We start from the raw sequence: 16,076 nt of genomic DNA, 5'->3' as shown, positions 1-16,076 counted from the left end.
TGAATTCTGTGGAAATTGAATTTCTTGAATTGCGTGCTGAGCTTCCATTTGCATTTAAAATCTAAAACCATTCTTTAAGTACAATATTATGAATGTAGAGATAAATTGAATCATTTGAATGAAATTCTCCCAACTTTCGCATTTGTCTGAAAAACATTAAGAACAAAGATCTCAGTCCTTTCACCTGCGTTTTTGAGGAAAAGCGTGTTTACATGTTTTTTAGCCTCTCCCGCCATGTTCGCATATTTAACAGACAACAGAACAGCTAACTATGACGGAAGCGTCTTATATCGATAGTAAACTACAAGTAAGTAAGTAAACTACAAATCCCGGCACTGTTGACCTTCTAATAGGCGTCTGCCTGGGCGCAGTGACACGTCATCTGACGTCACTACCGGACCTGCGCAGCCATCTTGATCCTTTATCGAGCAGCAGACTCAGGAAGCTGGAAAGGAGAGAAAGAGAACCTAACCTGAGCAGAAAGACAAATGTGTGTAATTATTAAAGTATTTATGGAATAATAAAGGTGTTACTCAGCGGAACGACCAGGAAACAGCCACCAGAACGGGACAACAGCCGCCGGAGCGCCTCGGACACCGGACCGACGAGTCATCGGCTTCTGTCGTGGTGGAAGGAAGAACATCCGAGTGGAGCCATGAACCCTGAATAGTAAGTCTATAACCCTGAATAGTCTATGAACCCTGAATAGTGAGTCAATAACCCTGAATAGTGAGCCTATGAACCCTGAATAGTGAGTCTATTAACTCTGAATAGTCTATGAACCCTGAATAGTGAGTTAATAACCCTGATTAGTCTATAACCCTGAATAGTCTATGAACCCTGAATAGTGAGTCTATAACCCTGAATAGTCTATGAACCCTGAATAGTGAGTCAATAACCCTGATTAGTCTATGAACCCTGAATAGTAAGTCTATAACCCTGAATAGTCTATGAACCCTGAATAGTAAGTCTATAACCCTGAATAGTCTATGAACCCTGAATAGTGATTCAATAACCCTGATTAGTCTATGAACCCTGAATAGTGAGCCTATGAACCCTGAATAGTGAGTCTATTAACTCTGAATAGTCTATGAGCCCTTAATAGTGAGTCTATAAGCCTGAATAGTGGTCTATGAACCCTGAATAGTGACTTCATGTCACAAGGAATGTGTTCCATCATTAAAGGTCACCGTGGTGTGCATTAGAATCACACTAGAATCACATTAGAATTACTCTGGAATCACACTAGAAATACATTACAATCACATTAGAATCACACTAGAAATACAGTAGAATCACATTAGAACACACTACAATCACTTTAGAATCACACTAGAAATACAGTAGAATCACACTACAATCACTTTAGAATCACATTAGAATCATGGATCAAATATCGGATCCGTTGCTGAGAACGATGCTAGGCTACTTCCACTACCGTCAGGACAGACCGCCGCTTCCCACGGACAGCTCAGCCTGAGGCCCCGTCCACACGATGACAGATTTTTTGAAAACGCAAGTTTACGCCTTCCGTCCACACGACAACGCAGATGTCCGGAACGAAAACGCAACTTTTTAAAAACGCTGGCCGAGGTGGATTTCTTTAAAAACGCTGGGTCTGCGTTGTCGTGTGGACGGCATATCCGCAACTTTTTAAAAACGCTGACGTCTTTCCTGCGACGAAAACCTCTGTGACGTCATATTTATGGGTCCGTGTGTTGTGACAACAAAACACGGAGGATTCCTTATGGATAAAATTTGACTCAATACTGCCACCACATGGTTTGTCATGCTTATAGCCGTCTTCAAAACGCACTGCTGCGTTTACGTGTGGACGGAGATTTTTTTGAAAACACTCACGTGGACGCGAATCGTTTTCGATGCGTTTTTAAAAAGTTGCGTTTTTAAAAAAATCCGTCATCGTGTGGACGGGGCCTGAGTGTCTCTGAAGACCCCCCCCACACCAAAGGCAATCTGTGCCCCCCCCCACACCAAAGGCAGTCTGTGCCCCCCACACACCCACAACAGTCTGTGCCCCCCCACACCCACACACCCACAACAGTCTGTGCCCCCCCCCCACACACACACACAACAGTCTGTGCCCCCCCACACACACACCCACAACAGTCTGTGCCCCCCCACACCCACACACCCACAACAGTCTGTGCCCCCCCACACACACACACACAACAGTCTGTGCCCCCCCACACCCACAACAGTCTGTGCCCCACACACACACACACACACCCGCAACAGTCTGTGCCCCCCCCCCACACACACACCCACAACAGTCTGTGCCCCCCCACACACACACCCACAACAGTCTGTGCCCCCGGTGTGTTTCTACAGACACACCGATGTCTTCTTCACCTGTAGACTCTACAGTTTTCTGAGCTGCTTATTCATCCAAATACATTCATGTAGAGGTTGTAAGCAATGATTTGCTGTATAGTTTTAATGTGCCACCACGTTGTAAGTTAAATGACTCTTTAATGACTACACAAGTTGGGGGGGGTGGCTCAGCGGTAGAGTGGGTCGTCCAATGTTTTGAGATCGGCGGTTCGATTCCGCTCCCGATCAAAACACCTGAGGTGAGCTGACAGTGGGAGGGGTCTGGATATCATCATAAACATAAGCTGTAAACATGTAGAACTATCCTTCAGTTGTAATTAGATGCTGTCAGCTTGTCCAGCGTCAGGTCTCAGCTGTCATTAACAGGAATAGCAGCGGTATTGGGCAATTCTCTACAGCTGTCTGCACTGTGCGTCAACTTCCTGTTGTGTTGTTTTCATGTTGGAGAGGAAATGTCTCCAGGATTCATTTCAACTTCTCCACTTTATTCTGGGGTGTTGCTCTGCTCACAGTTGTGAAAGTGATTTGTTTCCGGTGTTTACAGTGTATTATGTTACTAATTATTAGTGGTCAGATGAGCAGAGTGACATTTGGTTGCTGCTCAAAAGGAAAGAAGTCACTAGAATTTGTAACAACCTGCTGTTAAATTACAGGTTGTTATAATGATTGTGTGGCTCCAACATAATGAAATATTCTCTCCAATTCAAGCTGACTGCTTGATCGTTTAAGGACTTCTAGATAAATATTTAGGTCAGTTCTCTACCTTAAATATTTAATATAACAACATCATTATCTGGAGAATAATAAACTTCTGATTCTCTGAAAGTTACCTCAAAAAAAAAAAAGATTCCCAAGGCAGTTCAGAGTGTAATCTGATCAGATCTAAATACTGAAGTTAGCAGAAAAATGATGGCCCAGTAAATCCTGATTTTAAACTGGGGGTTCTGGGGTGTTATCTCCTTACCTTACAGATTGACACGATCCTGAAACCTGGATGTCGATGTGAGAATAAGAATCAGTTTCTGTTTATATGTGACGATACGTGAACTCTGTTTTCAGTCCTTTGTGCTTTACACTACTATTAAGCCTTTGTTACACTGACGCAGAACAAAAATAGAACAGTCCTGCTGTTGACAGGCTGTCTAAAAGGGGCTAATGTCCCACAATGCACCACTGAGCAGCACCGTTATGACCTGGTGTCTGTCTTTCAGTGACTACCTGTTCAAGCTGCTGCTCATCGGAGATTCTGGAGTAGGAAAGTCGTGTCTTCTGCTGCGCTTTGCTGTGAGTCCTCCTTTAAATGTCTTCAGCAGCAAAGTGTTCTTCTTGTCACCAAACAGTTCTTCTGACCCGGTTCTGCCCCCCCCCCCCCACACACACACAGGATGACACCTACACAGAGAGCTACATCAGCACCATCGGCGTGGACTTCAAGATCCGCACCATTGAGCTGGATGGCAAGACCATCAAACTGCAGATTGTAAGTACACACACACACACACACACACACACACACACACACACACACACACACACTGTATGTGTATCTGCATGACTTTTTATGTTTCTTTATGTTTTTCTTTTTTACTGGGTTTTCTGTTTTTTGAATGCACTGCTGGATCAATGTCAGTTAAACAAAATGATTTCCAAAATTGATGGACGTCGGCAGAGTTTTCACTCTACTGACAGTTTGATCCAAGAAAGTCCTTTGTATTTTACTTCTTTAACCCTACCTTGGACGTCTAAAATGTAAACACTTCCCCTAACTTCACAAACATTAAACCAGATCCAGTAAATAAAAGCCAGTGTGAAATATAAAGGCAGGATTCAGTTTTTGAAGTCTTCCTCAGCCTACGCAGTAAATAACATCCTTTCAGCTGTCGTGTATTTTCAGTTGTGAACCTCACCTCATCCTTGCTTGTGAACAGCTGGATGTTCCTTTAAATATACTAGGTATCCAATGGAAAACACGACATCACATTCTATCTCGTTTACAGTCATGGTGCTTTGTGTTTCGCAGCATCACAGCTTTTTAGTATCAGGGTTGAATCACCACATTTTTGTCGGTAAATGTAAGGAATTCATTCAGAGATGTTTTGCAAATTCTTTGACAAGGAGAAAAAGAAGCTGACTGACTGAAAATTAAAGTTCAAATTTGGCAAAAACAATTTAAAAAGATGTAAGTAAAAGAAACCAATTACAAGAAACATCTTTAGGACAAAACTTCAATTTCATCAAATATGTCACTTGTGAGATTGTAAACAGTCAGTCAGTCATTTTCCAACCCGCTTAATCCGCTAACGCAGGTCGCGGGGTAGCCAGTGCCTATCCTGGCAGTCCCAGGGCGTGAGGCGGGGGACACTCCGGGCACGACGCCAGTGCACCGCGGAGCCACATAGAAACAAACAAAGCATTCACTCACACACTCACTCCTATGGTCAATTTGGGACCGGCCAATCAACCTGAGGCGCATGCTTTTGGAGGTGGGATTGTAAACAGTAGTTTAAAATAAATATAAAATATAATTATTACATTCAGCCACTATGCTTGTGTAACACTTGATTCTGAATCATTTTATGATTAAATGAAGACAAATAACTGGTAGCTGGGAAATAAAATACACCTTTCTCTGCAATTTTATTAAAAATATGAGCTGCATTTGTGAATGACACTGAACAACAGCAGAAGCGCCAAATTTATATTAAATCATTATAGAGCTGATTTCAACAATTGAAATTTCCACTGCATGAGGTTTTATCTTCTACTGCTTCTCATTGATAAATTAGTATTATGTGACTTTACTGTTTTTCACAAGAGTTTAAAAGAGAATAGATCATTCAGATGCACTGAATTTGTGTTGTGTTTTGATCACTTTTAATCGTTTATCCCATGCTGTGTTTTCTTGTTGGTCCTCTGCTCTCTCCCAGTGGGACACTGCGGGTCAGGAGAGGTTTCGGACCATCACGTCCAGTTACTACCGGGGGGCCCACGGCATCATAGTCGTATACGATGTGACCGATCAGGTGGGTGAGATCAGTCCCATTGGTTCTGTGACGTTGATGTCTAGAAAGTGTATTCTCTAGCACACAGATTCACATTTCATAGGCTACAGAATTTCACAACTGATGGGTCAAATTCCATCAAAAAAACTTGTTCTGGCCCCAAACCTCATTCATAATTGTGAATTTGGGTTTTAGACAGCTGTGTTAGGACATAATTAATTTTTTAAAAATTTTTAATTTAATTTTATATACTGGTTTGATCCCCGAAGGGAAATTAAGAACGCACACTCTAGCTACTGATTACAAACGCATGCATATATATATATTTGTGAGTACAGGCCCCTGTATCACACACACACACAGGGGGGCCTGTAGGCATGCAGGGGAGGTAGAGTGGCAGGCAGCTCCTTCTTGGTGCGCCTCAAATGAGCAATTTGTAAAGGGGACGGCACCTTGCTCAAGGGTGCCTCGGCAGTGCTCCGGAGATGAGCTGACACCTCCCACTGTCAGCTCACCTCCGGGTATTTTTGGGGGGGCGGGAGCGGGAATCGAACCGCCGATCTTATATCATAGGATGACCCGCTCTGCCGCCCGCTTTACCACTGAGCCACTGCCACCCCCCCCACTCTCATATGAATTATGAGAGTGGGAAGTTAGTGGGAAGAGTCAGTTATCATGTGGTTATACTTAATTGTGACAAAATAACACCTTATTTACAGAAGAAATTACTATTATAGGGTCTCAGTATTGGATTTTATGTGATCGTGTAGGTGTGAATAATATTTTACTGCTTCATCCTTATGTGTGTCGGAGGACTTGTGCACTTAAGTCACAGGGCTGTTGTTATAAAGCTGGCAAAGTGGTCTATGTCATGCGGACACTGTTGTTGTTCAGGAGTCCTACAACAACGTCAAGCAGTGGCTTCAGGAAATCGACCGCTACGCCAGTGAAAATGTTAACAAGCTTCTGGTGGGCAACAAGTGTGACCTGACCACTAAGAAAGTCGTGGACTACACAACGGCCAAGGTATGTCTGCTGTTCATAGTGTCATGGGTTCAACATGGTTCACTATCGGCAGCCACAATCCTGTAAGAGTCCGGACACGGTGTCCGAAATGAGGGACACAGAGAAAACGACACTGACTTTATCAGGATAATATTGAAGTGGAAATTACAGGTGAATGTTGTATTTGGAAAATAAAACACAGAATCAGCTCCTCTGGAGTTTGACCTCCTGTGACACACAGCTGTTCACCTGTTTCTTTCTCTCCAGGAGGTTTTTCTACAATACAACTCACGTTTTGGAGTTTTTCACCCAGCATTTGTACCAAAAATAAGAGCAGGCGAGTTGTGTGTAGTCCAAACATGTTCCTAATGATGTAGCCTCCTCCACATGCATCCCACCGCTAAAAGGTTTAAACCAATCAGGTACCAAATAACACTAGACCAATACATATGTACTTAAAGCTATACAGTAAGTGGCACAAGAAGACCTGCATGACACCATCCATCCATCTTCATCCGCTTATCTTTAGTCGGGTCGCGTGGGCAGCAGCTTCAACAAGAAGCCCCAGACTTCCCTGTCCCCCCCTCTGACTGTGGGGTCACAAGGCGTTCCCGGGCCAGTGTTGAGATATAATCCCTCCACATGTAGACTGGATGGACAGACTCCCAAGCCCCTTCCAGGATCCCTGGGAGAGTAAAGACCTGGTCCGTTGTTCCACAACCCGGACGGAACACGCATTGTTCCTCCTCAATCTGAGGCACTACTCGTTTGGGCTTACCAGGCCTACCCAAAGCCCCCCCCCCCACCAACGGACCCAACTCACCACCAGGTGGTGATCAGTTGACAGCTCTGCCCCTCTCTTCACCCGAGTATCCAAAACACACGGTCGGATGTCAGATGATACGATCACAAGATCAATCATTGACCTCCGACCCAGGGTGCTCTGATACCAGGTACACTTATGAGCATCCTTGTGTTCAAACATGGTGTTAGTTATGAACCATCTGTGTAGCACAGAATTCCAACAACATAACATCGTTCGGGTTTAGATCAGGGAGGCCATTCTTCCCAATCACACCCCTCCAAGTGTCTCCATCATTGCCGACATCTGCATTGAGGTCCCCCAGGAGAACAATGGAGTCCCCTACAGGGATCCCATCAAGGACCCTATTTAGGGACCCCAAGAAGGCCAAATACGCCAAGCTATTATTCGGTGCATATGCACCCCCCCCCCCCCCCACAGCCTGAAGGCATAGGGAGGCGACCCTCTCATCCACCGGGGTAAACTCTAACACAGCGGCGCTCAGCTGTATCCACATTTCCATCTGTTTATTTTCTGTCTTGATTTGTGTGTTTCTTCATGTGTGTGAATGAATGTTTGGGAAACCCTGGATGAAATCTTAAATGTTCACATTTGAAGCCACCGCTGTTGGTGCTCACACCTCACTTCTTGTGTGTCTGGTGGGTTTTCATGGTGCTTTCTTCTCAATGAATTACCTCCTTTGCGGACAGGAGTTTGCTGACTCTTTGGCCATCCCCTTCCTGGAGACGAGCGCCAAGAACGCCACCAACGTGGAGCAGGCCTTCATGACGATGGCCGCCGAGATCAAGAAGCGCATGGGCCCCGGGGCCACAGCCGGCTCCGACAAACCCAACTTAAAGATTGACAGCACCCCTGTCAGGCAGTCTGGAGGGGGCTGCTGTTAGAGGGCCCCTCGCCCTCAGCATCATGACCATCAGGTCCATCTGCTCCACTCTCTCCCCCCTGTCCTCCCTTTGTGTCCACCCCTCCCACACACCACCTTTCTGTCATGACACCCTGTAAACACCCTTGTCCCCTTTCATCGGCCTCTCTGGAGATCGGGGGGTGGTTGGCAAAACACACAACTAAACTGTGGACACTGAGGCAACTTTCACCCAGGGAAAATCAAAAACCATACACGGAGGAAGATTGGTATTGATCTAGTGATTGGTATTGATCTAGTGATTGGTATTGATCCAGTGATTGGTATTGATCTGGTGATTGGTATTGATCTAGTGATTGGTATTGATCCAGTGATTGGTATTGATCTAGTGATTGGTATTGATCTAGTTATTGGTATTGATCTAGTGAATCAGAGGTTCCAGATGAAATTCAAGCTTTTTGGCTAAACACTAAAGTCCTCAGGCTGTGTCTGTCTGCTGAACCTGCTTATGGCTACCCCAGCCCAGACTTATTAACCCCAGACTTGGGTTTCTGTACATCAGCAGCTAATAGTGACCCATCGGCAGCAGTTTGTGGTCTTTAGAGCACGTTTGGTTTCTCTTCCAAAGCCGAACAGGCATTGCTTCTGGGTTGGTACCAACTTTATCTTTGAAAATCTTAAATTTTATAGACTTTGTTAAAGGATTACAGAAAAAGGTGACAGTTTGTCTCCTCAGCAAACACAAAATTAATCAAAGAAGTTTTCATCTTCACCACACAGCACTGTCCACATTTTAAGAGCCTCAGTTTATGACCTGGACTAACCGGTTCATGCTAGTTCAGAAACATTTCGGTTTCAATCTGGCACCAGTTCCTCTGCTCCGTATCCCAGTCTGTGTCTAAAACCATCAGCTAAAACTGGCCCTAGTAGGAAAAGGTGAGTCCTCTTCCTCCAGCCGTCCTCTTCCTCAGCTTAGAGTCTCACTCTGTTTTCTTCCATATCATTTACATGTTTAACAGGTGTACTGAGATCACCTGTATTGTAGCTACGAACGGTTCTGTATGAATTCCACTCAGCGTCTGACTAACCTCAGAACTGAAGTTCCTCTGTACTACTGATCAAAGGGTGAAGCTGAGCTGAAATGAGGTTCTCAGGAACCAGAAAGTCTAGAATGGTAAACAGTCAATGGCCAGAATCAATTTGTTGAAAGATGTCAGGTCCAGAAGAGAAAAGCCTTGTGGGGATTGAAATTCCTGCCATTCTGCCAAAGAATGTGGGTTAAAAAGTCAGACGCTCGACCTTCTTTGTGTTGGGACCGGTAACTTCAGACCAGAACAAATGTGTGTGTGTGTTTGTGTGTGTGTGTGTGTGTGTGTGTGTGTGTGTGTGTGTGTGTGTGTGTGTGTGTGTGTGTGGGTGCAGCAACAAACTGCTGTTAGCTTCTAACGCGGAGTTACCAGAGAGCAGAACCACCGGCTGCTCACCGACGAGACGGGGGAGTGGAGGTGGGGATAGAGGCAAGATGCAATCACATTCTAGTATGTTAATGTACTGAGAAGACATGAAGGAGCACGACAAGTCTGGGGGGGGGCACTTACAAACAAGCAATTGTGGATATTCTGCATTGGTCTTCACTGACTGATTACTGTGGAGGCTTCATGATGCGTCTGAAGGAGATGACGGTACAACTAGTAACCCGTGGGTCAGGGGGTGGGTCAGGGGGTTCTTGGTCGTTGACTCTTGTCTTGGTTGTTTGCAGAGGAAGCCGAGGTGGAGATGCGGTGTGTGTGTTTTTGGCGGGGGGGGTCTGGTTGCTGTTTCCTCCCTGAGATCGACCTCTCTTTCCTTGTCCTCTTCTTCAAACATACTTCTGTCCCGTGTGGACATTTGTCTTTTCTCTGGTTCCTACCAGACGTCTTCACGTAAAAGACATCCTGTAGACGTGAGTCTTCAAAGACTTTGTTAGGTATAATTGATTATCTGTTTCTGGAAGTTTACACATATTAGAAATGTTATTGTTGACTTTTATATGTTATTTTGAGGGTGGATTTCAAAGGTTGATATAATAGCTTGTAGCATAATTCTGTTGATGGCTGATGTGGTGATATTCCTTCATATCCATGAAAAAAACTGACACCTTTTGAAATCGACTTCTTTGGCTTTGTTAGAATCTGGAGGAGTTTTGACCTGAATGTTTAAAAGTCAGAGTGATTGATCAATTAAAAAATAACTGGATCACTGCACATCCAACTCACAATAAGAATCCTTCTGTTCAGAAGTAAATCCAGTTTAGTTTACTGCTGGAGGCTGTTCATCAGTACCAACCCAACAGTCTAAAACGTCCTGTCAATGGAGACCTCAGGAAGAAGTCAGTTTGCTGTCACACAAACAGTAGTACACAAATGTGTAGTTAGATACTTGATCAGAGTACACAACTTATTCTGAGGCTTATTTCTTCTTCCATTGTAAAGTTGAGCCGTGTTTCAGTTGCATCACAGGTGAAGTCTGCCTCATGAAGCTCATCCATCTTCCTGCCTTGTTAAACATTCATTACAAACACTATGAAGTACACACATTTTTATCAAACCTGACGTTTTCCTGTTCTATCAACAGAATGAGTAGACACTATTCCAGTACTGGACTGAGGTCTGGTAGCTGGCGCTTCTTATTTGAGAGGAACAGTGTGGAGCTAACAGCTTCCCTCCTGACACAGTTTACCTACCGGGTTGATCGGACCCAGGCGTCGTGAGTTCCGTCAGTTGGAGCGAACAGACAGGTGTGAGGTGTTTGGCGTCCCTGGAGCTCTGAGCGTTGCTCATGTTAGGGTCAAAGTTGGGTTGTGTGAGCGCTCAGCAGGGATTCCTGGGAAACTGGATGGAATGTTAGTAAAAGACAAACCTTGTCTTTAAGGGGAGTCTCTGCACCGCCGTACGTCTGTGAGACCGTCTCTCTCCGAACTGAACTTTTTACTCTTACCCAGAAATCCAGACTTTGTTGTGGTAATGTTTGAGGTGGAGTGACACTTAAAGGAATGAACAGACTGTACCTGTGTAGCATGAGGGGCCTTTGTGTGGTCTTTGTCTGTTGTATCACCAGTGTTGTGTTTGGGATGTCTGGAGGTTCAGGGACTGACTGGTCTTGGTTTTCTGACCGGATATGAACTCCCAACTCTCCCCCCCATCAGTCCACATCACTGCAGGTGGTAAAATGTTCAGAAGCCCCGATGCCCCTCCAGTCTGATCGGAGAATCTCCTTTCTGCATGAGCTACCAGTCAGCATTTCAGGTGTGTCACCTCAGGCTGGGGTCATGACCCTTCCGTCGTGGAGGCGTCAGGGGCTCAGTGCGATCAGAATAAAGGGTCTGACGCTGATGCTGGGGCTCGTCCGCTCTCCAGCCTCTTCTCTCTGAGCTGAACTAGAATGTGGGCTGGAAGATGTAAAGGGATGAAGAAGGAAACAGCAGTGTGTGTGTGTGTGTGTGTGTGTGTGTGTGTGTGTGTGTGTGTGTGTGTGTGTGTGTGTGTGTGTGTGTGTGTGTGTGTGTGTGTGTGTGTGTGTGTGGAGTAGGACGGGGTTAAATGGAACATTCCTCAGCTGTTTCCACATGTTGCCCACCTGGGAACACGCCGGTCCTACCATGTAGGGGCAGAACACGCTTACACTACTAGTCACACGTGTACGGGACGTTGTACCGTTTGAACAACCGATGTCCTCTGTTAAATCTTTATATTTAGTCTTGATATCCTGCTGAGTTTTATGTATACATTGAATGTTATGGTGTGTTCTGGAGGACGTATGGGGGGACACTGGGTAGGGCGGGGCTCTGATGTTGGGTTAAATACATGCAGGGGGGATTTTTTCTTATGAATGTGTTCTGATGAAACAACACTTGACTTTCCCTCTAGTTCACTGTTTGTATGTGTTCGGGTTGGGGGGGGGGGTCCAAGTCACTGACACTTATTCAGCTCTGATCAGGGGATGAATGAAGACACTCACTAGTTAGTTGCACCAGGTTGAGCTCTGTTTTTTTCTGTACACACACAATATTGTTATACACACACACACACACACACACACACACAATATTGATAATTAAATATGAGAGATTTTGTAAGCTGACATATAATGAATGCTTCAGGACTGTGAAAAAGATTATGAGTTTCATTTTATAAAAATGCTTAATCCTGTGTGTCTTTGTGTTTTTATGACTTTGGTGTCCATTAGAAAACCTTGTCGACTCTGGGTTCTGTACAGGTTCTACAGTACTGAACCGGTACCATGCCTTTGAAATGATGAATCTAGAACAACCAATTTGCAGCTTTACAGCAGTAGAGATGACAAGCTGGCCTCATTCATCCTTGTCTGTACATATTTACCTCATCCCAGTGAACATGCACTGTTTTATTAGTTCTACCGGGTAAATAAAATACGGCATTTTCTCTTCAAGGAATCAATTCATGGTAAGTGAAATGTACAACAACTGATGGTTTTGGAAAATGGTTTTGAATCCAAAGGAACCAGACTTCCCGGCCTCGCCCACATTAATGCTGGTGGCTTCATCTTAGAACGGGGTGTAAATAATTAAAACCTTTTTCTTCACTTTGGATCTTTGGGGCCCTGGACGTTGGGTTTATGGTGAACAAGCTGCAGAATGTGACGTGTGGGTTTGACATGTTTCTGGGGGTTAGCTGTTCTTAAAATAGACGAGCACAGACTCCTCAAGGCAGGAGTCTAGAGAAGTAAAGATACAGTTCAGACAGGATCTTCATGCTGTTTGTCTCTTCGACGTCCCAGGAGCTCCGAGCTCCGATAGTATTTCTTTGTCCTGATGGTGGCGCTAGAGAAAAGGTCACAAGGATCACTGAGCTATTTAGAACAGGTTAACAACAGTTTCAGAGCTAATGTCTCTATTGCGAACTCGAGTTCACCGTGTGTTCCTGCTATCAGGACCATGGCTGCGCCGCTGCCTCCTGCTGGACACCCTGACCTCAGATCTTTGCTGTCTGGCTTCGTAAAGGCGGGCCCTGATTGGTCGACATACCTCTCCCTGCAGCGCTAAATGTCAGCACCCAAGACAAAATTATGACAAATTTCGCCACACAAATTACAAAAAATCTGTGTGTGAAGAAGGTTCAGCTTGGTGCAGCGTCCACAGGAGAAAATACAAACTAAAGGCAAAGAAAACTATTGAGCGATAAGCAAAAGTGAAAAAAACAAAACTGAATGACATCTTTCTTTATTTCTAAAAGTTTTTTTAAAACGACTACCAGGCTTTAATATTTTGAAAGAAATAATATGTAATTCTACTTTTTTTTAATCAAATAGTTATGATTAATCATTAATAATTAACAGTACAGCTGTTGCCAACAGGAAGTTGGATTGACCACTCAGCTTGTTGGATAAAATTTAAATAAAAATGATATTATGGTATGTCTTTGAACTGGAGAACAAAAGTTCACGCCATGATCATGTCATCACCATTTATTTACATACTCTCCTCATTCCATTGGAAACCTTGGCAATCAACTATTGCATCACGTTAACAGTCCTGTTCAAAGTGTTTACCCACAATCCACCACTGTTCTCTGACTGGAACCAGCCTTCAGTCAACGGGGCCCTGGAAGATGAGTTTGATGTGGCCCTGCTCCCCCGTCAACCAGGTGCCACAGAAGGGGCAGGCAGCATGGAAGGCGTGGGTGCCGTGGGGTAAGGGGATCTGACTCCACCCCCCCGCTGTCTTTTCTGAACATACGTGACCGCAGGGGCAGAACGCGTGAGTGGGCGGCCCGGCGTCGAGGTACAATCCCCCCTCACAGCCCAGCCACAGTGGCACGTAGGGGCCCACCCGCCGGCACATGGGACACTCCCTCTCCCCCGTGTTGGTGGGGACCGTGCCCCCGTGGCCGGGGGGCCCCTTGTCTTTGCGGTAGCCCCAGTTGTGGTAGCCGTGGACGTGGCCACAGTTGACGTAGACCCACGGCTGCTTCTTGTCCACGATCTCCCGCTGGGCCAGGCTGGGGAACGCCAGCGTGTTGAAGCCCACGGGACACTGGGGGCGGGCCGCGTTCAGCTCCTGACGGAGGGACTCCAGCTGCTTCAGGGTGGGGGTGTGGCGCAGCCCAGCGGGGGTCCTCCACAGCAGGGTGGCCCCACAGAGATCGATCAGAGAACCGTCCTGGAGCGTGTTGGACTCATTTTCAACCTGGAGAGGAGACAGAAAGGGGGGGGGGGGTCAGCTCCCAGTGCTGGACCGGCAGAAAGAAATGGAATTCCTCTTCAGTTCAACCACATCATGGGACTGATGCTGGGGGGGTTAGGGTTCACTCAGGTGACAACCATCGACTGGATGCAGCTTCTTTGAAACATCATTAAAGCATCAGTTAAAGGAGCAGCCCCCCCAAAATGAAAAGTGGTTCTGGGGAAACCTTTCCTGTTCCAAGACACATGAATCCATCCAGCTGTGGGGGGGTTCAGAGACGTCTCTTCTTCAGGTGAAGATACGACAGCGTTTTGCTGTGAAGATCAAGAAGCTTCATCCAGGAAGGAAAATCAGTGAATATTAATGTCGTCAAGTAGAGACAGTCTGGGGCAAACACACGACCCCCCATCTTACCAGTTTGCCCCTCTGCTGGGCAGAACGAGTCTCCCTCAGGGCAAAAACGTTTCCGCAGACGGAGATCTCCCTCCAGACGCCCGGAGCCGGTTCAGACACAAACTCTCCTGCGGGGTGCATCACCAGAACCCCGTTGGTGGTCAGACCGTCCATCAGCCCGTCAGACGTCCTCCACTTAGCTGCTCTCTCCTGACACACACACACACACACACACACACACACACACACACACACACACACACACACACACACACAGACACACACACAGACACACACACACATACACACACAGACACACACAGACAGACACACACACAAACACACACACACACACACAGAGACACACACACACACACACACACACACACACACACACACACACAGGGTAGGCAGACGTTAACATGGGGGGATGGAGGGGGGCAGAGGGATGATGGTGGGGGTGGATGTCAGGGGTAACTCTGTGGTTCTACTTAGCTCAGCTTAGACTGACTGCTGAGCACAGAAATGAACCGACACCTCAGAATACACCCAATACACCCCTCCCTGAGAGGAAGAATACACCCCTCCTTGAGAGGAAGAATACACCCCTCCCTGAGAGGAAGAATACACCCCTCCCTGAGAGGAAGAATACACCCCTCCCTGAGAGGAAGAATACACCCCTCCCTGAGAGGAAGAATACACCCCTCCCTGAGAGGAAGAATACACCCCTCCCTGAGAGGAAGAATACACCCCTCCCTGAGAGGAAGAATACACCCCTCCCTGAGAGGAAGAATACACCCCTCCCTGAGAGGAAGACAGGATGTGTTGTGTAATTTCAAACTACCTCTAATGGAAACAGAAACACCTCTGAGATGGTTCAGTGTGACCCAGCAAAGACACAGGAGACATTAGCAGCAGTCAGAAGAACCATCCATCATCCATCCATCATCCATCCATCATCCATCCATCATCCATCCATCATCCATCCATCATCCATCCATCATCCATCCATCATCCATCCATCTGGATCTACTGCTGGATGTTTGTGAACCGGTGTGTGTATCTGTGTGTGTCTGTGTGTGTGTGTGTGTGTGTGTGTGTGTGTGTGTGTGTGTGTGTGTGTGTGTGTGTGTTGTGTGTGTTTGTGTCTGTGTGTCTGTGTGTCTGTGTGTCTGTGTGTGTGTGTGTGTGTGTGTGTGTGTGTGTGTGTGTGTGTGTGTGTGTGTGTGTGTGTGTGTGTGTCTGTGTGTGTGTGTGTGTGTGTGTGTGTGTGTGTGTGTGTGTGTGACACTCTATCCCTGCCTGCTGGCCTGGTTGTTGGTCCTGATGAGTCTCTCATGTGAAGCTCTTATTGGTCCAGGAGGTACCAGGGTGTCTCGTTTCAGACCACCTGCTGCAGCGCCCCCTTTGGTTTGGAAGCTCCTGTTTCTTATGATATAT

The 16,076-nt window shown here is 46.1% G+C and overlaps 2 protein-coding genes across 3 annotated transcripts in view; one reads left to right on the top strand and one right to left on the bottom strand.

The window, feature by feature from the left end:
* The first annotated feature begins 417 nt into the window (after positions 1-417).
* Positions 418-12,226, top strand: rab1ba (zRAB1B, member RAS oncogene family a). Its single transcript, XM_068307585.1, has 6 exons — positions 418-669; positions 3,564-3,636; positions 3,737-3,832; positions 5,280-5,375; positions 6,249-6,380; positions 7,872-12,226. Exons 1-6 carry the CDS (start codon positions 656-658, stop codon positions 8,064-8,066), a joined length of 606 nt encoding a protein of 201 aa, XP_068163686.1. The 5' UTR covers positions 418-655; the 3' UTR covers positions 8,067-12,226.
* Positions 12,227-13,525: 1,299 nt separating this feature from the next.
* peli3 (pellino E3 ubiquitin protein ligase family member 3) overlaps positions 13,526-16,076 on the bottom strand; it is a 22,519-nt gene continuing 19,968 nt past the window's right edge. For both annotated transcript variants that reach the window (XM_068308126.1, XM_068308125.1), the window contains 2 exons: positions 14,658-14,846; positions 13,526-14,246 (listed from right to left, as the gene is read on the bottom strand). In XM_068308126.1, the coding sequence (XP_068164227.1) occupies positions 13,647-14,246; positions 14,658-14,846 (789 nt within the window). In that variant the 3' untranslated portion in view covers positions 13,526-13,646. The remainder of the gene's footprint in view (positions 14,247-14,657; positions 14,847-16,076) is intronic.

Source organism: Antennarius striatus, chromosome 23 (assembly GCF_040054535.1).
Source record: "Antennarius striatus isolate MH-2024 chromosome 23, ASM4005453v1, whole genome shotgun sequence".
In the NCBI taxonomy this organism is placed as follows: Eukaryota; Metazoa; Chordata; class Actinopteri; order Lophiiformes; family Antennariidae; genus Antennarius; species Antennarius striatus.
This window is presented reverse-complemented; position numbering and strand designations above follow the sequence as displayed.

What these genes read in the sequence shown, in the direction of transcription:
- rab1ba (XM_068307585.1), top strand. An exon ending in AGACCATCAAACTGCAGATT is followed by an intron (nt 3,833 to 5,279) that starts GTAAGTACACAC and finishes GCTCTCTCCCAG; the next exon opens with TGGGACACTGCGGGTCAGGA. An exon ending in TGGACTACACAACGGCCAAG is followed by an intron (nt 6,381 to 7,871) that starts GTATGTCTGCTG and finishes CTTTGCGGACAG; the next exon opens with GAGTTTGCTGACTCTTTGGC.